The sequence below is a fragment of the Elaeis guineensis genome, chromosome 6, assembly GCF_000442705.2.
Source record: "Elaeis guineensis isolate ETL-2024a chromosome 6, EG11, whole genome shotgun sequence".
Lineage (NCBI taxonomy): Eukaryota > Viridiplantae > Streptophyta > Magnoliopsida > Arecales > Arecaceae > Elaeis > Elaeis guineensis.
Window position 1 is genome coordinate 127,791,845 of NC_025998.2, and position 23,246 is coordinate 127,815,090.

The 23,246-nt window shown below is 37.3% G+C and overlaps 3 protein-coding genes across 7 annotated transcripts; 2 read left to right on the forward strand and 1 right to left on the reverse strand.

The window, feature by feature from the left end:
- The first annotated feature begins 4,743 nt into the window (after window positions 1-4,743).
- On the forward strand, window positions 4,744-6,856 carry LOC105046653 (PLASMODESMATA CALLOSE-BINDING PROTEIN 2). 2 transcript variants are annotated; one of them, XM_029265012.2, is made up of 6 exons: window positions 4,744-4,983; window positions 5,071-5,179; window positions 5,340-5,404; window positions 5,533-5,772; window positions 5,854-5,887; window positions 6,389-6,856. In XM_029265012.2, the coding sequence occupies exons 2-6, from the start codon at window positions 5,172-5,174 to the stop codon at window positions 6,591-6,593; spliced, it is 552 nt and encodes a 183-aa protein (XP_029120845.1). In that variant the 5' UTR covers window positions 4,744-4,983; window positions 5,071-5,171; the 3' UTR covers window positions 6,594-6,856. The 2 variants fall into 2 exon arrangements, with proteins under 2 accessions (XP_029120845.1, XP_010923610.1); XM_010925308.3 differs by lacking the exons at window positions 5,071-5,179; window positions 5,340-5,404 and having other exon boundaries at window positions 4,745-4,983.
- A 5,459-nt stretch (window positions 6,857-12,315) lies between these two features.
- On the forward strand, window positions 12,316-18,405 carry LOC105046654 (ATP synthase subunit gamma, mitochondrial). 3 transcript variants are annotated; one of them, XM_019851424.3, is made up of 10 exons: window positions 12,329-12,550; window positions 12,657-12,809; window positions 13,034-13,098; window positions 13,214-13,366; window positions 14,995-15,108; window positions 15,202-15,329; window positions 16,530-16,652; window positions 16,743-16,862; window positions 17,883-18,004; window positions 18,115-18,405. In XM_019851424.3, the coding sequence occupies exons 1-10, from the start codon at window positions 12,453-12,455 to the stop codon at window positions 18,182-18,184; spliced, it is 1,146 nt and encodes a 381-aa protein (XP_019706983.1). In that variant the 5' UTR covers window positions 12,329-12,452; the 3' UTR covers window positions 18,185-18,405. The 3 variants fall into 3 exon arrangements, with proteins under 3 accessions (XP_019706985.1, XP_019706983.1, XP_019706984.1); XM_019851426.3 differs by lacking the exon at window positions 12,657-12,809 and having other exon boundaries at window positions 12,316-12,550; window positions 13,055-13,098; XM_019851425.3 differs by lacking the exon at window positions 12,657-12,809 and having other exon boundaries at window positions 12,334-12,550.
- Window positions 18,406-19,003: 598 nt separating this feature from the next.
- LOC105046655 (uncharacterized) lies at window positions 19,004-22,110 on the reverse strand. 2 transcript variants are annotated; one of them, XM_029265013.2, is made up of 4 exons: window positions 21,669-22,110; window positions 20,535-20,879; window positions 19,461-19,972; window positions 19,004-19,359 (listed from the first exon to the last, which is right to left on the reverse strand). In XM_029265013.2, the coding sequence occupies exons 1-3, from the start codon at window positions 21,963-21,965 to the stop codon at window positions 19,463-19,465; spliced, it is 1,152 nt and encodes a 383-aa protein (XP_029120846.1). In that variant the 5' UTR covers window positions 21,966-22,110; the 3' UTR covers window positions 19,004-19,359; window positions 19,461-19,462. The 2 variants fall into 2 exon arrangements, with proteins under 2 accessions (XP_029120846.1, XP_010923612.1); XM_010925310.4 differs by having other exon boundaries at window positions 19,004-19,972.
- Window positions 22,111-23,246: the final 1,136 nt, after the last annotated feature.

The window sequence follows — 23,246 nt, forward strand, 5'->3', positions numbered from 1 at the left end:
GTTTTTTTTACAGTAGTTCGTATCTTCATAACATGTGGATGAATAAGCCACTAAATAGTGGTAGTACAAAGCATATGAATAATATCATGAAAGCATGGGGATGTAAATCAAGTAAAATAACCCAAGATAATGTCTAGCCTGGGAAGGCGAAGAGCTTGCTACTTTAAGAGCTCTATTGTCTCATAATGTGCAGGAGTTGCAAGGTCCTGCATTTATAACCACGTCAACCCTATAAGCATAGCAAGAGTTTAGAATAGACTAACTTTCTGTGTCTGAAAAGATGAACAACAGAGGAAACAAGCTGGAAAGAAAAAGGGGGGAAACTAAAACAATGTGAATGGAAATGAGAGGATAGTGGTTAAGTCCAAGGAAAAGTGGCTGCTGAGGTAAGGAGACTCGTAGGATGAAAGAAAATAATAACTCTAATCTCTGAAGTCAGGTTGGTTGCTCTAGCATGATTTTTATGTCTCCGAGGGCTGGAAATTCAGTCCCATCACCTGGTTGGGGATGGCGATTGGTCAGGTTCACATTGGGTTAAAAAAATCTTTAGACCATCAACTTATTTATAATGGAGTTGAAAGTATGGATCCATACCAAACTATTCATTCGATAGGGAGTCGTATTTACCCACTAATCTAACCAATGATTCATTTGTCAAGTACATAACTTAGTGCATAAAATAAAATATGATCAAAGATAGATGGGTGACTTAAATTTGACATCCAAATGAAGTTAGAAATTGACAAGCAAAAATTAAAATGGAGAAAAAAACATGATTAATCTTAAGGATGTATTTCCTCTGTAACTTGCATTATAGAGGATCTGCTACAAATAAATTCATGTCCTCATAACACAATTATTAAGGTTAAGATACATATAAAACTTTTTGGTTAGTGATGTCTTCAAAATTATTGGACTACTAATCCAGGGTGCAGTCCGATGAATTCTCTCTGCCGCGATAATTAGTTTCATCAGTATTTTCACACTTAGGGGACAAGGATATATCTTACGTAGTTTTTTGAATTTAGATCTTGTTGTGGTCATGAGTCAAAGAGTTGAATGGCTCGGATGGTTGACTTATGTCTCCACATCCGCATATATGAGATATTATCCGCTTTAACTCTGATCATCTTTGGGCTTCAATGGGCCTATAGCCATTTGGAGTCTTACGATTTTGTCCTTTAAAAAATATCTCATGTGGGAAAGAATATTTCAATCCAAATAAATCATATTCCCTCTTGACTCACAACTGACGTGGGACTAATGAATCCCCCTATTCTATATCACAACATATTTTTCCAGTCAAGAGGGAGTATGTGTGGGCAGGAAGTATTCCTATAAACGGTGTCAATATTGCGATCATGGATCAAAGGGTCAAATGGCTCGGATGGCTGGTTTATACCTCTATATCCGCATACATAATGTATTGTCCACTTTGGCTCTTACGATATGTGGACTTCAGTGGGCCTATAGTCATTTGGAGCCTCATAATTTTGTCCTTTAAAAGATGCCTCATGTGGGAGAGAAGATTTCGATCAATATAAATCATACTTTTTCTTGACTCACAACAGAGAGAGACCATAATATCTTCTTGTAAATTTTACGTCAAGAATTATAACATATACTGAGCTATTCTCATTCTATTTGGAACTGTTCTTTTCCCGATTTTGTGGATTCCATGTTACGAGTCCCCACTCTTATATTAAAACCGGGCTCAATGATAAGTCTCTGGATAAAGGGAACCTTCCAGGCTTTACGGTCTCTCTTTTGTTTTCTTTAAACCCATACTTTGTGCATGATTTCGAGTTCTTTTTGCCATTTACTGCTTTGAACGTGGGGAAAGGTCCCGTGGGGGCGTGGTGGTCATTTGAAAACAGTTTAGTATATAAACCATGAATAGTTCAGGAACACATAAGAAAAGTCCTAAACAACTCATAAAAATTTGATCATATGAAAACAGTTTCAAGAACTGATTGACAAATGAATTAATATTACGCATCAAGAATACAAAACGATCGAAATACAATTCAACATTTTTTTTCGCAAAAAATGGATTGTGATTTGATGTTCATAACAATTCTTTTATGTCATGATCATGGCTTTGCGTGATGCCTGAACATTAGCAATGTGCTCGGACTCTAAGCATGTGATTGGCTCTTTTTGTGGGTCTCATTGGGTACAAACAAGGGCACATGACATGTTATGCTATATTGACTACATCCAACATTTACCATGTATTCAACAAGCATTTCTAATGTCAGGAAAATTGATAAACATGTTCAGTTTTTCCTTTAGATTTTTTTTTCCCTTGTTCAATTATTTCCCTTTTAAGCATCTTTTACCAGAGACCTAACTTTATTGGATATAATTATATTTTAAACATCTAAAATGAGCTAAGAATAAAGGAACACATTGCTTTGATTCTCAACAAATAGTCTATGCAACCAAGAACTCGGATAATAGTGAGCATAACTAAAAGGAGTCCTTAAACCAGCATTCTAGATAATGGTGTGTCAAGAACTTCTTTTATTAGGCATAAAGAAAGAGTTCGAACTGGATGGCACTGAATTATTGCAGACATATTCTCTTTTCTTAGATTCCATTTTGAACTTAATACATATCTCTTTTTTTTTTTTTCTCAATTCAGAGAAGTTGATCTTATGAGGACCCACGTCGATGTATGTTTGGTCCTATAGAAGATCAAAAAATATAAATAATATTTTTTTAATTAATTTTTTTAGATAAAATTCTAGATTGTTACGGATTCCCCACTCTATAGGCTATTTGTCAAAGTAATATTCTTTGTCCTAGGATTTTTTCACACTCACAACATGTAAGTTTCCTGGACAATCAGTTCAAACTCAGTGTTCCAGAAGTGGAAGCCCTACTTGGATTAAAGTGGAGAATAACTAAACAGGAGATGCAACTTTATAGTCATCACCTCTTTTCTAAATCATCAAAGCAATTGTGGACTACTTAGATGATATACCTGACTCATCTATTTTTTAAAGCAATATGAAGAAATTTTGTAATAAAATAATTATACTGATCGTCCCCGTCTTCAAACATTCTCTTGAATTTTTCTACAAAGCAGATGCTTCAAAGTTTTGGTGGGCCAGCAGGTGATCTTCACAATTGATGTGCCACACCTAGGCTGACATCGTGATAGTGTTGTCCCTTCACTATCTGAACTTTATTTAAAGTGATAGAGACCATTCTAGCATCAACTCGAGGTGGTTCCTCGCCCAGCTCACCCTTTGGTTGAGAGGCAGCAATAGCTACGTGCCAAGCCTTCATCCTCTTCCCACTTCATCCTTTCAGAGGGCGCTGAGATGATGAGGACTCGGGTGGAGGGATTTGGAAAAGTATTGTCAACTGAAATATTTCATATTTGATCAAAATTTTCAAAGAATGGTAATTTTTTTTTTATAGAAATAAGATTTTAATATTTTATAAAAACATTCGTATAGGATATAAAAAAACTCATTTTATCATGGATTAAAAATTTAATATTTTTAAAATTTTTAGATAGAATGAGATGAGAACTTTTATCTTTATTAAGATAAGAATATAATAGATATTTGATATAATTTTTTTTAAAAATACTTAATTAAATATAAATCATCCGATCATATATCATTTTTTATGATCAATTATATATAAAATTTTTTTTAGACAACATATATTCAAATATCAATTTTTTAATAAAAATATTTTAATGAGATTTTTTTTTTCCTTAAATTCAAGTAGCAACCGCCCCTTAGCGTTAGTGGAATCACTGACAAGCAACCTTGACAAGGCCATGTCAGCGGAGCACAACATTCAGAAAGCTCTCGGTAATGACACTGAATTGGCTTCGAATCATGCATCGCGAGGGGAGAAAGATGGGTCCCATTTGATGGAATGGCTTTATTATATTCCCTGTTAGGCTGGTCTCCATCATCTGCAACGATATTGTGTCCTTCCAACCTACTTTAATGACGCCTATAAGAATATGTGCTGCTATTCACTTAAATAAAGTTGTTCTCGTGAATCACTGAACGTGCACTGCTAAAGCTTTTTTGTTTTTTCATATCACCAAATGCAATGTATGATACACATAATTTGTCATACATGCTTGCATTTATGTATATTTATGCATATTTCAACACTATATATATATATAATTTGTTATACATGCTTGCACTTATGTATGCTCAGGACAATGCATCATCCATTTTGTCTACTCCTGCATGCATCATCACCTTAAAGAATTAAAACTTGAGCATGATGCCAATTCAGAGATGGATGGCCTCTGGGTTTGAGAAAATGCATTGAAGTGTAGTTGTTAAACACAAAAACTTGAAGCATATTCAAGCTTCCATCCTTTACAAGCATTGATCATAGAGTTATTGGTGGACCAGCTTGAGCCCAAAGCCACTTGACTCCATTTGGTTAAGGGAAAATCAAAGTAGATGATAGAAATGATGTTGTTTAAAATCGTCTATATATGGACCCATGATGCATGTGGTGTGGGATAATTTCTCCTGTGCAGCATCAAAATGCTGATGCCAATTGCCCAGCCATGGAAGAACAAAAGAGCCAGCGGGGAAACCGGACATCAACGGGCCAAAAAGGAGGATACGGCCAAGTGGGCCCCAAACAAAAACCATGGTGGTAGGTGGGTTTAACTCTACTCCACATCCATCCAAGACCCCACACTTGGGTTTGTGACCATTATATAAAGGCACGGCCAAAAGCAAGGGTAGCTCGCGCTTCCCAAAGTACACACTTCCAGAGAGAAGCAGATGAACAATACAGTGGGTAAAAAATGAAGGCCCTGCGCACATACAGAAAGATAAAACCAGCACTTCCCCTTCTGCCACATCCCCACATCTAGCTTCACTCATCTCTCTCTCTCTCTCTGAGCACTTCGCTCATCTCTTTCAGTCATGGCAACTGCACTGGTTATGGTGCTCATGGTGGTCATGATTGGTGGATCAGGTGAGCTTGTCTTGTTCAGATATTGATTTATTATTATTATTATTAATGTTCTCTTTTTTTGGTTGCATTTTTTCACTCTTTCTTGAGTGTATGATGTCCTAAAAGAACCAAGTTAGCTGTTTCTAATCATTCCCCAGCACAAGATGTGTGACCTTCTTTCACTTCCCTAAGACATCTTCTATCTGTTTATGTCCCGGTATTTCTTTTGCTTTATTTGAATTTTCAGTTATTGAGGCAAGATGTACAACTCTAACTTACATCAGCTCAAAGATTGAAACTCACCTATATATGGTTTTACCTTTTCTTTCTTTTTTCCTCATCCTTTTTCCTTGTTTCTCTTTATATTTTGTGGTCAGGGAGGAGGCAGGGACTCTATGTTGCTTAAATCCATGCATCTGCATTTTTTCCAGAGAACATATTTGTAGATATGAATGATTCCTTTCCTTAAGTAGTTTTTTTGTATTATGAGAATTTTCCTATGCATGCAATTTCCTCTTCCCATCTACCTTGGTAAATGAGCTAAAAGTGTTCTTTTGTGTTGATATATAGATGCTGCTTGGTGTGTTTGCAAGTCTGATCAGAGTAGCACTGCTCTACAGAAGACATTGGACTATGCTTGTGGAGCTGGGGCTGACTGCAATCCTATTCAACCAAAGGGGGCTTGCTATAATCCCAATACAGTGGTTGCCCATTGCTCTTATGCGGTCAACAGCTACTACCAGAGAAAAGGGCAGGCTCAACATGCTTGTGACTTCTCAGGCGCTGCCACTCTCACTACAACTGACCCAAGTAAGTCACCAGTCCTCACACCCACAAGTATAAGCAAAACCACCCTATTTTACCAATTAACCTTTGTCTTGTGGCTTCCAGGTACCAGTGGTTGCACATACCCTGCAAGTAACGGGTACATTTTCTTTGCTCTTTGATGGAATCATTGACACCATCTTTGTTTCAATATCTGCTCTCCTTTGACATGAAAGCAAGATTTCCTCGCTTTGGACCACTGCTTGGCCCTATGATATGGTTTCTTTTTCTTTATCAAAAAATTTAAGGGAATAAAAAGAGCCTTCTTTGTGTTTTCTATCACCAACCACCTTTCTAAAAGATCTCTATTCTAGTGGGCTTTGAGAGAAATCTCATCCCCCTAAGTTTTTCTATCTTCCAAGTGGCTCTTCCTTCCATCTTATTTTAATCATACAGATTCTTCCTTCGTTTTGTCCATTGCCGAGGTAGAAGGAAATATTCTAAAATCCTTAAAAAAAAAAAAAAGACTTGCTTCCTAGTTCCTTGCAATACTTATTTCCTTGTATTAGTTCTGTAGCAAATTTGCTTGCGATACTAAATGATCTATTTCCTCTTTTTTTTTCCTTTCCTCTACTACACCAACTACTCCCACCACCCCCAGCACAGGAACCACCTCAGGCACAACACCCAGCACCTTCAGCCCACCCAGTAGCACTGGGACAGGAGGAGTCTTGGGAGGAGGAATAGGACCCTCTGGAAATAGCATTTCTACTGAAGGCAGTGATGCTGGCTTGCCCTCAAAGGCCTGGATGGGTTCTCTCCTCCTAACCATCACGTTCTCAGGCATGGTTTTGTGGATGAGTTGATTACAACCTGGAGGTCAGATGTTGAGTGATCCTACAGTAGGAAATTGGAGGACCAAATTATCTACATACATTCCAACTCTAGAGTTTGTTTCTTTTCCCAAGTGGCCAACGGAAAGAGTTTTGATTCCATTTGTTGGCTCTTGGCATGGAATGGTGGGCTTGGCTTGGTTGTCTTTGTCTACAGACACTTGTTCCTTTTTTTTTTTTTTTTTAAATTCAGGGAAGCAGAAATTAATTAATTGACTTGGTATATGGGTTCCTTCTCTGCTAGGCCTTTATGTGCTGTCACTAGTGAGTACAGGTTGCTATTTCATGTTATTTTCTTATGTTGTCTTATTATGTATTGATGCTATCATGCATCTGGATGGAACCCCTCTGAGTGCCCAAAAGGAGGTGCTGGAAGTCAAAACCAAACAAAGCAATGCCTTGCTAAAGAAGCATAAAGTTGGTTTAAGGGGAAAAAAAAGAAATATAAAGTAAAAGAGAATTTGATTCATACAAGCTATAAGAAAAGGAAGATGGGGTATATTTACGGACTTGTTTGGTTTGTGAAAATAATTTTTTTTTATCGAAGATAATATTTTAAAAATATAATATTGAAAATACGAGTTTGATATATTTGATTGATCATATAAATATAATTTATTTTAAAAATATTTATCTTTAATTGAACATCTATTTTTTTTTAAAAAATATAGAATATGTATTATATTCTTAATAGATATAAAATTATATGTTTTTGCTTCCTATCTTTATAAAAATATTGGTAATATAATATAACATTAGATTATAATAATTTATTATATTAATATAATATTATATCCATATAAATATTAATATATTTTTAAAATATTATATTATTAATAATAAATATATTATATTAATATAATTATTGAAATATAATATTGATTTATTAGTATAACTATCTAGTATTTTATCTTAATCATTGTTTGATATTTTGTAGAATTTTAATCGTAGATGCTCAAAGGATAGTTTTGGAAAAAAAGAGCAATCAATTTCTATTCTATTAAAAATTTTAAAACTCTCGTGGATGTTTATTTCATATGAAACGTGAAAAATATATTTATATAGAAAGAGTTTATTCATTCTCTCTTCTTTTAAAATTTCAACCAAACAAGAATGTTTTCCTCTGATTCTTAGGCATCACCTTCCTCCCTCTGGCTCTTGTGAACCAAACGTCCTGTACGTTAGTTGCCTATAAGTATACTTTCATATGGAGAATATTCAACTACAAAAATACTGAGGAGTATTTTATCTCAGAGTTTTAAAATGTGTTCAACAAAGGCTTAGGATTTTCTTGCATCCATTCCATTTATTTGGACTCGGAAACAAGGTATACCATGGAGTGATTATAATTAAAATCTAACAAGGTGCTGTAACTTTGGACATACACGATAGAAAGCGATAAGAGGCCTCTTTTTCCTTTCTTAAAGTTCGGGGGGTCGAAAAGGTGAAACAAAGAAAAAGGAGCTTGGCTTGGAATAAATTGTCGGTAGATGTTGGTCTACGAACCTCATAGTCTCAGGTCCTGAGGTTTGAGCTGAGCCTTTCTTCCATTCATAAGAACAGGGAACATTGGATGAGAGAATTCTACTAATGCTTGGTGTCTCCATGACTCCATGTTCTTATCCCTCTAGAATGCACATGATAATTTGATCATAGATAAGAGGGGTCATAAAAATGGCCATACTGGATATACTATATTGATATCGAATTGACATGCAGTTTTCTATCAACATTCGATATGTCTCACCATCTCGTACGAACCATATCAATATTGTAATAGAATAGAATCAATACAGGATCCAATATTAAGACAGCAAATCTTGCTTGAAATAATATTCATTACTTTTAAGCATATAGAACTGACTAGGTAACCTAGTATGATTTAAAGCTTTTTAGCTGGCCAAAATGCATTAGGTTTCTGTGGTTATGAGTGGCAACTTTAGGAGCCATGAGTAATTGTGGATTGGCTGACATAAGGTCCCCACCCTTGTGATCTTTCATGCTCCAATACTGTGCCAGGGTTCCATCGTCTGAAACTTCCCACTGGAACCTATGCTTTTGATCACACATCACATGAAATTGCTTCCCCTTGCATGGGAAACAATGGTGAAATTACACCACTATATCATTTCTACTAAGGAAACACAAGCAAGAGGGCTTCTCTTTTAACTGTTAGACAAGAATGCTTCATCAGTTCAGCAAACTGAGAAGTTGAGGACAAATTTAATGTTAGGAACAGAGTTTTTCTACAGATAAGAGTTCACATAATAAATTAGTAAGATCACAAATAGGGTGGGACATGTCGACATTTCTATCATGTAACAAAATATACGAGGCCACAGTAGGCCTAACGTGGGTACGTAGCAAAATAGTAGCCATGGTAATGTTAAAGATTATTAGGAAAAAAAATGACAGTTAAGCTGGGGATCAGAATATAGCAAGATTTTTGAGCGGAAGCGTGGTATAATAAGATATCAGAGATTGCCAACTCTCATGTTTAACTCCAATAAGCTTGAATCTGGAAAGGATAACGCAGTTGTAGCTGTAAAGATAAATTAACAATTAAAGAGCAACTTTGAGGTTATGCAGTCAAAAATAACAAGTGAATGCAGAAGCAATATGTATTAAGCTCAAGTAGTTTTCATAAAACAGGCAAGATTTATCTATAGTTACAGTTCTATTGTGAGAATGAACCAGAACATGATGTCCCTGTCACAACTGGTCCAAGCATTTCATAGAATTTCCTGATTAATAAATACACAGCTTCTTGGATTAGATGATCTTATTTTACATGGACAAGCATGCATGATAGAGAAGGTTCATGCTTTAAGAGTTTAGGTCATCATTTATGTTAGAGAGTCTGAGCTAAAAAGGTCATTCTCATGCAAATCAAGACATGGTGCATGCAATTAGCTCATGCAGGTTATAATTTTCTTCCAGGTAGTGTGCCTGAGACTGCAACAATTAAGTGACAGTGTAACCAACAACAACTACAGCTGCAAAGAAGATATGGCTTTGGAAAATGAGAAATAGAACTTCCTAGGAAGAAATCATTCCAACAAATGAGCCTACATCCAAGTAACTATGTTTCTTGTTTGCTTGCATTGCTCCTGTCAAACAGTAGGATCAGAAAGAGACTTTGGTGAAGGCTAAAGCATCAATAGAGACACTGGGAACAACAGAAAATGTGGTCAAACGGAAGAAATATACAAGCAAATGATTTAAAAATGTTCCAAAGCAGTCATTTAGAGAAATAAAGATTTAAACTACTCAAAAATCTTGACCATGCAGCATGCACTTAACCATCCGAAATCATTAATCTGACCAGAGTCCTCAAAAAATTATGTGTCTGCACAACCATGCGTTCCAACAACTCAAACCGGGAGGAGGATATCCCTCACTCGGATGCCACCGAGGAGTTATTTTCTTCCTTGTTTATTCTCCATTGTTTTTCTTGGGCATCTAATCTTTAACTTTCTTCTAAATTTTTATTAGGGCATGTTTGGATGGTTGGACTGAAAATCTTATGAAATTTATAGGTTGAGCCAGTACAATCAATAAGATTATAAGATTATAGATCGGACTAGACCTATGTTTATAAATATCTAGGAATTACTTTAGAGTGGGCCGACCTAAATCCTACAGGAGAAAAAAAGATCTGCTAGAATTATGATGGGGCAAAATGAGAGAGGATGAAAGGTCAGGGACAATGGCGAAAGTCTAAAATGGTTAGGATCAGAGATGAAATGATGAACAAATTCTGTAAATCTTCTCCTTTGTGCGCTATTGTATGATCCATGCTTTGTAAATACTTTTCATCTTTAATAAACCAGGGAAGTGACTTACTTCTTCATCATTAAAAAAAAAAGTAGAAATGCTGAGCAAATTTATAGTATTGATGATGTTTTTCCAATAAAAAGGAGAGACGTTATAACCCCTTCAAAGATATTTCTGCATGCAATTTTGCATGTTGACATGGCTATGCGTGCTTGGCAATGAAATTAGTATTAGCTCAGAATAGTGCTGACCATGGGTGGTATTTGGGCTCAGAATATATCAAATTTTAAATAGATCGAACCCAAAACCCGACTAACAATAACTATGGTGTAGGGCTGAGGCCCAACCCATGATTAGCTCTAATTTAGAATGAATGCGGAACCAATGATGTACAACCAGATATAAAAGTCTGTTAAAAAATAGATTTTGCATATAAAGAGTTTTCCAATAAAAAGTGTTTTGTGATAGGCAACACCAAGATGCACATAGAATGTTTGAACAATATTTTTAAGTTGATATGATATTTTTCCCTTCTATTAGATTGCTTTCTTTTCAGTCAAATACTTAAACTACATGTGAAAAATCAATGCCATCCATCAATATTACTGCCTCTTAAAATATTTGACAGTATATCTACCAAAATATATATATATATATATATATATATATATATATATATATATATATATATATATATATATATATATATATATATATATATATATATCCTACAGCAGTTAACATATAAACATGTAAAGGTAAAAATATGACAGATATAGGACTAGTCAAAACCACATTGAAGTTTTCTTGGATCTTAATAATCATCTATAAACTTGCTCTAATCTTATCCATTAGTTGTGTGTCACCCATTCATTCTCTACAATCAACATAGCTAAGCAACATTTGTTTGAACAGCAAAGTTGCAGATCTCATATACATTGAGGGAGGAAGAGAAGGCAATAGAAGTAAATTTATACATATCATATAACTGGAATTGGGTATACTTGGAGGTATAGGTTAACCTATACTTTAAACCCAAATCCTAGGCCAATTATATCATATACAATGCATCTATTGTCTCCATTATTGGCTAAAATAGTATCTCGCTAATCCATGCATGAATATTATTTTCCAAGTAGGCAAGTAAGTATTACTTTCTATTTTCATATGAAATCTCCAAAGCTAGGCTAGCTGATAACATGCTACCTCATCTTTTATTTTCAAGTTTGTTCAAATAATATTGAAGCTCTCTCTCTCTCTCTCTCTCTCCTTCCTTTTATAGCTTTTGAGCCTTTCTCAATTGTTAGACATTTCACTGGTTTTGAAATCCTTCCAACGGTGCATCTGAAATTAGTCCATCATTTTATAGATACATATGTATTTACTCTTTATTGTAGATACATACATTGATCAGTCATATTTTTTCATTTCAAGTTGATAAATAAAATTGAAAATAAAAAATTATGATCATATCAAATTGAATATAAAAATATAAATATATTTAAAAGATAAAAATAAAAATATACTCAAAGATGGATGATGGTTAGGATGGACGGATAATTTCTCATTTTTATTCATAATTTTAAAAATTTTTATTCATATCCATCTTTCCTATCTCATTTATTCTTCTTCTCATGATTTTGCCTAAGTACAAGGCTAGTTAGTGCTCTACTGCTATTACTTGACTTTAGTAGAGCTGATGAAAAATTTGAATAATAAAAGAGGGAAAAGAAAGGGAAAAAAAAAAAACCAATGGTGTTAGTCATTTTGCTTCCTTCTTCATCTCAGGTGCATTGATCCGCAATGTGGAATGGCAATTACCAGATTTGGATAGACATCTATGTACCAGAAAATCAAATCAGACGGTTAAGAATGTCGCATTGGTGGATTTCCTTCAGATTCCAATCCATCGGCTCTCACAAAATGGAGCCATGATGGAGGCTTTTCCAGTGAAAATTATAGTCTAGGGGAGGCGGCTCGCAGATCATTGATTCGAGGTAGCGGATTTTCCCGATCGTTCCTCTGCCGGCGGTAAAAGACATCGTTACGGCAGCGATGGCGATGACGGCTCTGAGAAGAGAGGGGAGGCGCTTCCTTCTCTCTCCCATCCCACCCAATCCTTCTACTGCCGCTCGATCCACGATGCTTTCGGAGTAAGATCCCATTGATTCGCCCTTGGTCTCCTTTGATTTCCAAATTGTTTGGATTTTATTAGAGACAGATCCTGAGAAGTTTTCTTAATGCTTCGTTTTGATATAGATCTACTGCTTACGAGATGAGATGGTTCTTGATTGTTTCACTTGGTGATGACTTGATTAGTGGAGAAGTTCCCAAATCAAATATTCATAGAAAGAATCACGGAAGGAGTAGGAGATCATTTGTTTTTGTTTGTTCTTTTTTCGTAAACGCTGGGTAAAGGAAATTGGCATGAACACCACTCGGCTCTATTAAAACTATTTTTTCATCCCAATGAGATGATTTCTGAGATGTTTGATTTGAAAACTTGATGATTTGTTCATATTATTGACATGATTATGTCTCGTCAAATTTCATTAGTCTGGTCAATCTTAATTGATCGATTATGGACCATTGCTTGGTTTTTGTTATTATTTATATTATGTGCCTTTTAATAACAGTAACATGATGCTGTATTGCAGAGACTTGAGCCTGTTAGGCATTCGATCCATTTCAACTCAAGTAGGTGAGAACCCTGTGATTCTTGATTACTGCCTTTTCCCCTTCTACATAGTTAGATCATGCCTATAAGACCAACTGTGTTCCAATTAATTGTGTATGTTTCTATGTGTACCCTGCAGTCAGAAACCGGATGAAAAGTGTGAAGAATATTCAAAAGATTACAAAGGCAATGAAAATGGTTGCAGCATCAAAGCTACGGGCCGTTCAGTTGAGAACTGAAAATTCTCGTGGGCTGTGGCAGCCTTTTACTGCACTTCTTGGGGATACCCCGAGTATGTTTCTCACTTCCATTTTTCCAACGGGCAGATGCTTTTAGAGGTTTTATCATCTAGATAGATTTTCTGTTTGATGCATTTTTTTTTTTTTTTTTTGCACGAATGCTTTTGCCCCTGCTTGCCCCAAATTTTGTCTTTCCTACAAATAGATAATCCCATTGGAAATAATGGAGTATTAATGTTTAGGGAAATAGGATGAATAATGTGGGAAGCCTTGCTCAGCTCTCCAAACAACCAAGTATTGTGTCATAGCAGAAAGGCTTTAGTGCTTTATTTTAATGCGTATCTATTATCCTTATAATAACGCCAACTCTCCTGATATATATCTGTTAATGAGGCATGTTTGTCTTTGCAAGCTTTCCATTCCTCTATCTTTGTATTTGCATTTTGCCATTCTGCCTGCATGCCCTGCATCTTGGCATTTTTTCAGCTCATTTGACCAGGGTAGGTAACTGGTTAGAGCATGTGTCTGTTAACCATAAGATCGAAGATTCAAGCTTGCTTCTCCAGTGCATATACTTTATTCAAATGGGTCTCGGCCTTTCCTTCTCTTAGAAAATATAATCACATGCATGGGGCCACTGATTAGTTTGATTGCATTTTGAATTTCCCCATTACACTCCACAAGACCAACCTCCTCTTGTCCTTTCCCCACCTTCTCTCTTCTTTGCCTTTCCTCTCCATTTATATTGTCTATTGTCAAAACCGATGGTCATATTTTCTACTCTTTTGCTTCTCATGTTGTACGGATATGGAGGCAAAGGTGTCTGGAAGCATCAAATCCGTTCTCACTCTTCTCTTTGTTAGCTTGTATTTAGTATAAACTTCTAGACCCTCTAATGTCTTTGTTAGCAGAGACTCGGGGCTCTTTAGTTCATTGTATTTATGAGCAATTTCGGATTTTTTGAAAGAATGAAAAAGGGACTCTTCAATTTTGGACCGAACTCATAAAGCTAGCTGTCTTCTTAGACCACCAATCTATTTGTTTTACCACATCTACCTTCCTCTGGAATTACTGAGGTTCGATCATAATTTGTTTCTTCTTTCATCGAAACATTAATGAACAATACAATGCATGGGGTAGCAATTAATGGAATTCAGATCCTGCATCGCAATGTGACAACAAAAATGACCTAATTTACCAATTAACCTTTAATATTACACTGTATGTTTGTCTGGCTCTTTCTCACACTATATGCCCTACACCATTCATCATATGGCAGTCGGAATCTATCTTGGACAGCTTGCTAGGAGCTGCTAGACAGCTGCAGGCATAAATGCTACATGAACCCACGTGTTTGATTTTTTTTTTGGGAGATTTTTGCCATTTAAGTCAACTTTTTTCTGTTGTCTGTTTGTAATGTTGACATTTTTTGAGATCAAACAGGATGATATATTGTCAAATCATAATAATACTATGATAAAAGCTTGCTCACTTTTCTTTTATCTAGCTGCATATTCATATCTTGCTCTCTTCTGCATGACATTTCTCCTTTCCTAGTCTGCTGTTGTGGCATCATTTGTTTTTCATTCTAGCTTTTACATTCACCAAGTGACTATTTGACTTGTTCTCTTGTGATTTTCTTCCTAGTTAAATGTTTTCACTGCGACATGTTGCATTCCAGGTGTTGATGTGAAGAAGAATGTCATTGTGACTATCACCTCTGACAAAGGTCTTTGTGGGGGCATCAATTCTACATCGGTCAAAATCAGCAAGTCTCTTTACAAATTGACTTCTGGTACTATGAAAATAATTGTATGTTTTGGTAGCTTTTTTTTTTTTTTTTTTAATGATAACTTTATTCTCAATTTTTTTTTTGTTTGGCTATTAGGTCCCGAAAAAGAAACAAAGTATGTTTTATTGGGAGAAAAAGGGAAGGTTCAAATGGTGCGTGACTCAAAGAACAGCATTGAGATGACCATAACTGAGGTGCAGAAGAATCCAGTAAATTATACTCAGGTCTGTTTACTAATTATGATTATTATATTGCAAGAAATTTGTAGAATTTGCATTATTATGTTCCTTGTCTTGTTAGGTTGCTACATCTAGATTTTGTCTTAGAATGATAATGCATTGTCATTGGCTTGGTAATTTCATTTTACTATATCTTCGCATGGGATGTTCCATTTTTTTTGTGGTTTACTTGTGTTGAAAATTTGTTCTTTTGAAAAGAAATGTTCTAAGTCACAAATTCACCTTTGATGGCATTAGATATTCCAACTTCATGCAAGACCAGGGAGGTAAGAAAAACTAAGATGGTATGAGCCTGGCTCAAACAGGTCTCATATATAGATGCCCGGACCCAACTAAAAGGCCAAGAACTGAGCTTGGGCCTATTTAAGCTTGGCATATGCCTGACAATTGGAATTTTGCTGATTAGACATTTGAACTAAGTGCATAGTTTTCTCTTCTCCAAAATAATGTGTATTTTGGGTGGATTTAGGCTAAGCCTTTGTTGAAAGGGGTTGCCATTAAAAGGCTTAGCTGCTCAGCCTAACCTGAAATCAAGGATATCGTTCCTAAGCTTGGTCGTTGAACACCGGTGTCAATCCAAATTTTGCTCCCTCTTAAGACATAGAAACATGCAAGGTTTGCAATCTCAATTACAGATCCTGTACTGGTACCATGTTGGTGCAATGTCAGAATGTGCGGCATGGGGGTTTGTTCGGTGCATTCACACTCAGTATTGCTCCCTGTACTGAGTACAGTTCAATACTAGTACAATATGGTACACCTGGTATGGGCTGGTATGCCCCAATCTTGTGAACCTTGGGAGGATGTTAACTTTAATGAGGTTGTCAACTCTAAAAACTGTTGATGGTCCTTAGGTCATGCAGTGATAATTCAAATAAAAGAAGCTCAGTATATCATTTCAGGAAAAGCCCGAAAATTAGGTTTTCCTGTTGGAAGCTGCATTTTTCCTTTTTCCCTCCCAGAAAGTTTGTTGCTTCCTTATCCTTTATGGAAACTCAGCAATATTCTTTTTAGTCATTTTGGTTCTCGACATTTTATAATATGCATGCTTTGAGACAGCTCTTGGTAACTGACAATATAGCCCTATAATATAAATGTGTGATAAATCTGAAACACTTATGACTATTAATGTGTTACTAAAATTTCTTTCTTCTTGTTGGTCATCTTCTCATTGTCTGTTGTCAGGTTTCTGTTCTTGCTGATGATATTCTAAAGAATGTTGAATATGACGCTTTGAGGATCATTTTTAACAAGTTCCATTCTGTCGTCTCATTTATTCCAACAATTTCAACCATACTATCTCCGGAGGTGATTGGAGCTTTCTTTGTTACTGCTCTCAAACATCTTAACCAAGCATAATCGAGCAAAGATAAATGCTATACTTCATACTGCACACAGGTAGTGGAGAGAGAGTCAGAATCAGGTGGTAAACTCGGTGATTTGGACTCATATGAAATAGAAGGTGGTGAAACGAAAGCTGAAGTGCTTCAGAATCTTGCAGAGTTCCAGTTCTCTTGTGTATGCCTCATCTCTTCACAAGCTTAAGCATTATACATGATATGAAATGCATCTTATAGTTTATCTCTTTTCGTTTCTATAGTATTGTTTCTGTCATCTCCTAGGCTCACAGAAGGACAAAGGCGATGATGTTTAGAATTTGGGTTGTCAGAAATTTGAATTAGTTTAAGATAAACTTTCAAAATGGGTTCCATTGGATAGGGAGATGGATGTGAAAAATGTAGAAGTGGCATCATCATATAATGAAAATGGGTAATGCTAAGTCAGCTATGTTGTGATCTTCACTTGCTGAATGATAGATATGCTGGTACTTTTAGGAACAAAGGTGGGAAGGACTGCCTGGAGAATCAAATGGCAGGTACTAGAAGCAGGGTCTACAATAGCAAACTTAGCATAAGTAACTGGAAATGCATTTGGTTATATTGAAAGACCACCGCCACCAAAAGAAATAATGAACATCAACTTAATGCTGCTTCTAACATAGAAGGTTTTGTTGCTACCATGGAATTTATGTCATGATTAGAGAGGAAGGATAATCTTTGTAATAGCTGATTTTTGGAGATCTGTGCAGTGAGACAAGCCTGCTTGCGCCAAGTGAGAAGGATATGGAAATATTTAGGCCAAAGTAGATGCTAGGTTGATTGTTGGACATATAAATGGTCAACACTGTTGGCTGCTGGAGAGATTTTCTTGCATATTTTGCTTTGTCATTTGGTGGCGAAGTTTGAGTTTTCATGGGTGTCTTACATTTAGAGGGAAGCAAAATGGCTGTATATTGGGTGACTAATTTTGGAAGGTTAAAAATGTGAGTTGTTGGAACAGAGATTTTCCCGGCGAATTGCTGAGTTTTTCGAGCAGAAATGATTTTTAAGAGTTTAATATTAGCTCTCAGCTCATTTATGTTGTAAGCATGCTGGCTGTACTCTTAAGCTCTGCATGTTCCATTGGTGATGACTAGTCATGCATTAGAGGTGTCGTGGCTATGTGCTACTTAGATTCCAAGGATCCCTGTTGTTGCAGGTTCTGTACAATGCTGTCCTGGAAAATGCATGCAGTGAATTGGGAGCAAGAATGTCGGCCATGGATAGCTCCAGCAGGAATGCTGGTGAAATGCTTGACCGCCTCACCCTCACTTATAACAGGTCTCTCTCTCTCTCTCTCTACACCCCCCCACACCCAAAGTTAACAGTTTTGAATTTTGATGGCTAAGCATGAGTGCTGACAATAGCCTCCCTTTTTTTTAACTTATCAGGACCCGTCAAGCATCAATTACTACAGAGCTCATCGAGATCATATCAGGAGCATCAGCTCTCACTGGCTAGATCCGAGTTCATGTGCTTCGGATGTTCCTTAAGACTATTCTGTGTCAAGATTTTGCAATAATTGGCCCAGAGATTGACGAAGTCGTGGGAGTAATTTGTAATATGTTCCTCTTGTTTTACAGTACATTCCCAATGGGATTGACGATTTCTTTGGTTTGTGTGGATATTCCAATGATGGTTCATTAAAAAGTCTTCAGCCTACAGTTAAGCAGGGCTTTTTACTTGCACTGCTGCATGTATGTTGGGATAATTACCACCACTTCTTTCCAAACGAGTCGTCTCCACAAAAGTAGCGGCATGCATTCGAACGTTTCATCCGAGACGAGACGGATGGTTGTTGGTCAGACATTATCTGAAATCATAAGCTACGACTTCTTTATACTCGAAAAAGCAATGGCAGCTGATCTGCAACCTGGTCACGGTTATAACACTTTGGTGGATGGCTTTTGCTGGTTGAGGTATTGTTTAATAATAAAATCATTTTTTCAGAAAAGCAGCAGTAAATGAAGTACAAAAAGAGGAGAAAAGAAATGTTGCTGCTATCTAAGTAAGATGGCATTTGATAAAATCATTTGGTGTGTGACATGATCCTGCTCTGGAAAGAAGCCACCTCTTTGAGGACTGGTGTCTCGTTAGACGTCGAGGTTCCTTGTCTTTAGACATGCGTGCAACTACTCATGCGTCTCCGATGGATGCATAAAAGAAGAGAACGGAGAGGACAACCCCTGCTCGGTCCTAAACCGTCGAGTCCAACATGGGTTGGTAGTATTATTTAATTTTACCCTCCATCGATGTTGCAGCGAAACCAATGGCAAAATAGAAACGAAAACTGAAAGGTTGAGAACACAACAAGGTACAAGTGGAAACACAGTGCTTTGTGCATCTCAAAAAACAAAAAGAAATAAAAATCAATTAAAACAACATGAAAGATGTTTTGTGCCTCCAATGTAACGCATCCTGATCAAGGCCCAAAACGCCCAAATAGAAGCCCCACCGGTTCGTCTCCTCTTAAGACCAATGGGCTTCGAAGCCTCTACTTTTTAACCCGAAGGCTCCATTTTTCTTCATCTCTCGAAATACATGCAGCTTGTAGCTTGTAGCATTCATGTCTCCCCATTTGACTTGCAGAACTCTTTATCTACACAGCCATTTTCTTCAAAACCTCTACCTTCCACCTATCAAACACCCCAAAGAGTAAAGAAAGAAAGAAAAAAAAACATGAAAGACACAACAACATCTCCAACAAAAACATGGAAGAAGAAGGCAGAGCTGCTACAGTCATCCGGCGTGGTTGTCGTCATTGTCTTGCTCTCTCTTGAGGTCGGCCGGTGGCAGGAAGACCTCCATCGACAGACCCCATAGGTTGAAGTCCACTTCCTCAATGGTCCAAATCTCCTCCATTTTCCTCTTGTGATTCACCGACCCCTCCCCGTACCGGAACAGGGTGACGCCGGTCTTGCCGGCGTGTGCAATGTTGATGCCATTGACGTAGCGGTAGTCCTCGATCACCGACTCCATGCTGGTCTCCCAGAAGATGCTCTCCCCGCGCCGGCCGGACTTCATGCGGAGGAGGTGGGAGTCCTCGAGCTGCATGAGGAGGCCGGTGCGCTGGCTGAAGTAGCCCCAGATGGTGTGGTGGATGATTTCGAAGGTGGCGGCGCTGCGGGCTTTGAGAGTTGCAGGGTTTGCTTCTAGCTTCAGGATGAAGCACTCCTCGCCGTTGATGATCTTCTCGCCGATGCACACAGCTTCGGAGAAGAGGTTGGCGGTGGACTTGGGGTCTAGGCCCTGGGAGTGTAACAAAGCATGAACAAAGAAGAACTAGATACAGTCTCCCTCTTACTTGCCATTGATGCATGGTTTCTTTAGTAATGTAGTAAATTCTTTTTCACATTTGAATGAAGATATATTTCTTTCGATGACAACTAGTGAGCTTGCAAAACCAAAATGCACCATCATCTACAAGTTGGTCACCCACCATGCAAGTTGCTAATAGCACACGAGAACAACATGAGTGCAATCTTAGACTTTAGAGGATGCTCTCTTTCAATCATATATAGTTTCCAACTACTATATATATATATATACATATATATGAGTTCTAACAACGAAAACAATTGGTAGGACTTGAAAATGGTATTCTTCATGATCCTAGGATGCATAATATATCATAACCTTTTTCTTCTTTCCCCACTTAGTTTCATAAAGATTAACCAAACAATATACATCCATAAATTTCCCTTAGTTTTACCTCTCTCTCTTTAACTCGGTAGTATAAAATCTAAAGCCAACCAGTCCGGATAAAAACTTAGAAAAGTGGTAATTTGAAGTGTGGGAAGAAGAGGACTACCTGTAGTGTTCGACGCAATGGTCGTGGAGGGCCTCTGGAGGCATGAGATTGTTCTGAAGCTGACTGCCTCCATGCCACCTTTCCATCGCTCCCAGCGCTCATCTTGCTGCCACCCATAATGAGCTCGAAGTACCAGAGATCAGGGCTCTTTTGCCACAAAACATACCCTCCGACCTCGCCATTCCCTTTGGCTTGTGCTTTCACGGTCTCGTCGCCGACGTGGAACTCCGACGCGCTCATCTTCACCTTCCCCACCGCGTACATGCTGCTCACCGACATCAATGCCGCCTGCCCTCCCGTCGCCGCAATGTATTGTTGGATGATGTATTTGGCCGTCGATGCTTGCTTTCAAAACCACAAAAAAAAAAGAAAAAAAAAAAAGGAGAGAATAATAAAGGTGTCATATAAGTGCTAAAGGATAGTAATCAAGGACCATGGTTGCTTCTTTTTTTTTCCCCATTTTTCTATGATCATGATGAGACATTGCTAAGTATTTTGGTTAATAAAATTTATTTTGTTGGACATGTAGACGCCAGTTAATCTGTAATTATATTACTTGACATGAATTAATGGTTTTCGTGCATTAATTTTTCCCTTCTCTCATTACTTCTTCTATGTGATAACATGCTAGGTGTTAGTTAAGACGGTATAAAAACTATAGCACAAAACCTGTATTATATTCAATAAAAAAGTATACGATTACCCTTATATTGACAAAAAGGAATCTAAACAAAAACAAATTAAAGTTGTTTCTTCAGAAAATCCTGCCAATAAAGTTCCAGCGTTAATAAGATTTAATGTCTATACATTATTAATATTACCAGGAATTTTAATGTTTATAATAACACAAAAGAAGGAACAAATGGGAAGAGATCGAGAGAGAACAGACCCAATAAGAATTAAATAGGAATGATTTCTAAAGAATAATGGCATTTGTTTTCCTACATTATAAGAAATCAAGAACTAACGTAGAATTAATTAAAAAACCAAAAACCATGTAGCCGGATGGGAATATTGTTGGCACGATCTTTTATCTGCATAATTTCGATTCTAATGCTTGTATTAACAAAACCACAACATGCAAATGGTGTTAAAGATATGAAAATGAGTACGTAAAGGTTGTACAGATCTTACAATGGAGCAGTCGCGGATGGAGCGGCCGAATGTGAGGTCATTGGGGAGGGGGCAGGGGATGAGTGGGGAGCCAACGACATTGAGAAGGAGCTGCAGCTCGGCATTGCGGCCGGTGAGCTCGGTCGGGGCGTCGGTGGCCTTGTCGAAGGCCTGAGCCTTGAGCCAGTTCCTCATGTTCTGCCACTTGGCGCCGCCGGTGCCGGTGCCGGTGCCGGCGAACATCTCCTCGGGGATGGGCACCTCGAGCACGGTATCGAGGCCATCCTCGCGATCGAAGTTGGGACAGAGCTTTCTCATGTGGTGGTGATAAAAAGTGGTGGTGGTGGTGGATGGCAGTGGGCAGAGAGAGAAGCGGGCTTTCAGGGAAGGCCCACCCACCCTCTACCCAGGCGCAGGCTAACGGCTTTGTTGTTGGAAGGCACGGAAGAGGAGGAGGAGGAGGAGGAGGAGGAGGGAGGAGAAGTCATTCTGGGGCTTGGCTGAGACCAAGAGAGGCCTCTCCTTGCTTGTAGAGGGCTTGTGGGCTGGTTTCTTCTTTCAACCTATCTTTCAGGGGATGCAATGGGTCTCAAGGGAATCCCACAAAGCGTTTTTACGTGGCTTTTTGACCGGCCTATCCCTTGGTCTTGACTCATGAGAAAATTTGGTTAATTTTTCCATGTTTTTTGGGAAGGATAAAACCGTGCTAAGCATTACATTCTGCTACCTAGGCTAATCACATAATTGTAATAATATATTTAATCTTTTGGAACATGATGAAGAATAAATTCTATCGCATAAGTCACCTAGATGCCAGCCTCTTGATTGGTGGTGGCTGTACATTATGCAGTGTTTTTGAGTCAAGAATACACAATATGGCGAGGTACATATGCTTGCTGCTTGCAGCTTTCATCTGATGCAACCTGTTTTGTGTTACTTGTATATACTTCATCATGCAGATTAATTAACATAGATTTCATCATTTATACTTCAGTTTCCTGATTTAAAATTTGATGTCTTTGGATGCCAAGTTTTTTCCTTATCTTTCACTTTTGCTTTTGTTTCAGATCCACTCTTGTCATATTTGAGTTTATTTCAATATAAATCTATGTATCTCTAAGATAACAGTGCTTGGCTTTGCCTCTGTTGGCTGAAATTTCACTCAGACATGTGCAGTGTTGATAGCTGGACAGATGCTGTCACACAAAGAAAAAGCATTTTTTCATAGGTTTAGATAATAAGGGCATTAGGTGATTTCCAGATGAAAAGTTGGACCTTTTGTCATTATTAAGATAATGTTATTTTTTAAGAGACTAAATATGTCTGTTTATATTAAATATGTCTGTTATTTTTTGCCTTGATCTCTACCACTATGACACAAGATCTTATAATTTTTCATTTTAAAAGGCATCTCATAGAGGAGAGAAGAACTTATCTCATATAAAATAGAATTTCTCTTGACTCACAATCAATGTGGGACTAATGATACCTTCCCACCTGTACCACAACAAGTACATATAGAATTTTTTAGAGCATTAACTTTTTTCATCCTCAAACTTCACAAATAGAATGTAAATTAAGGCTAGATTAATTTTCATC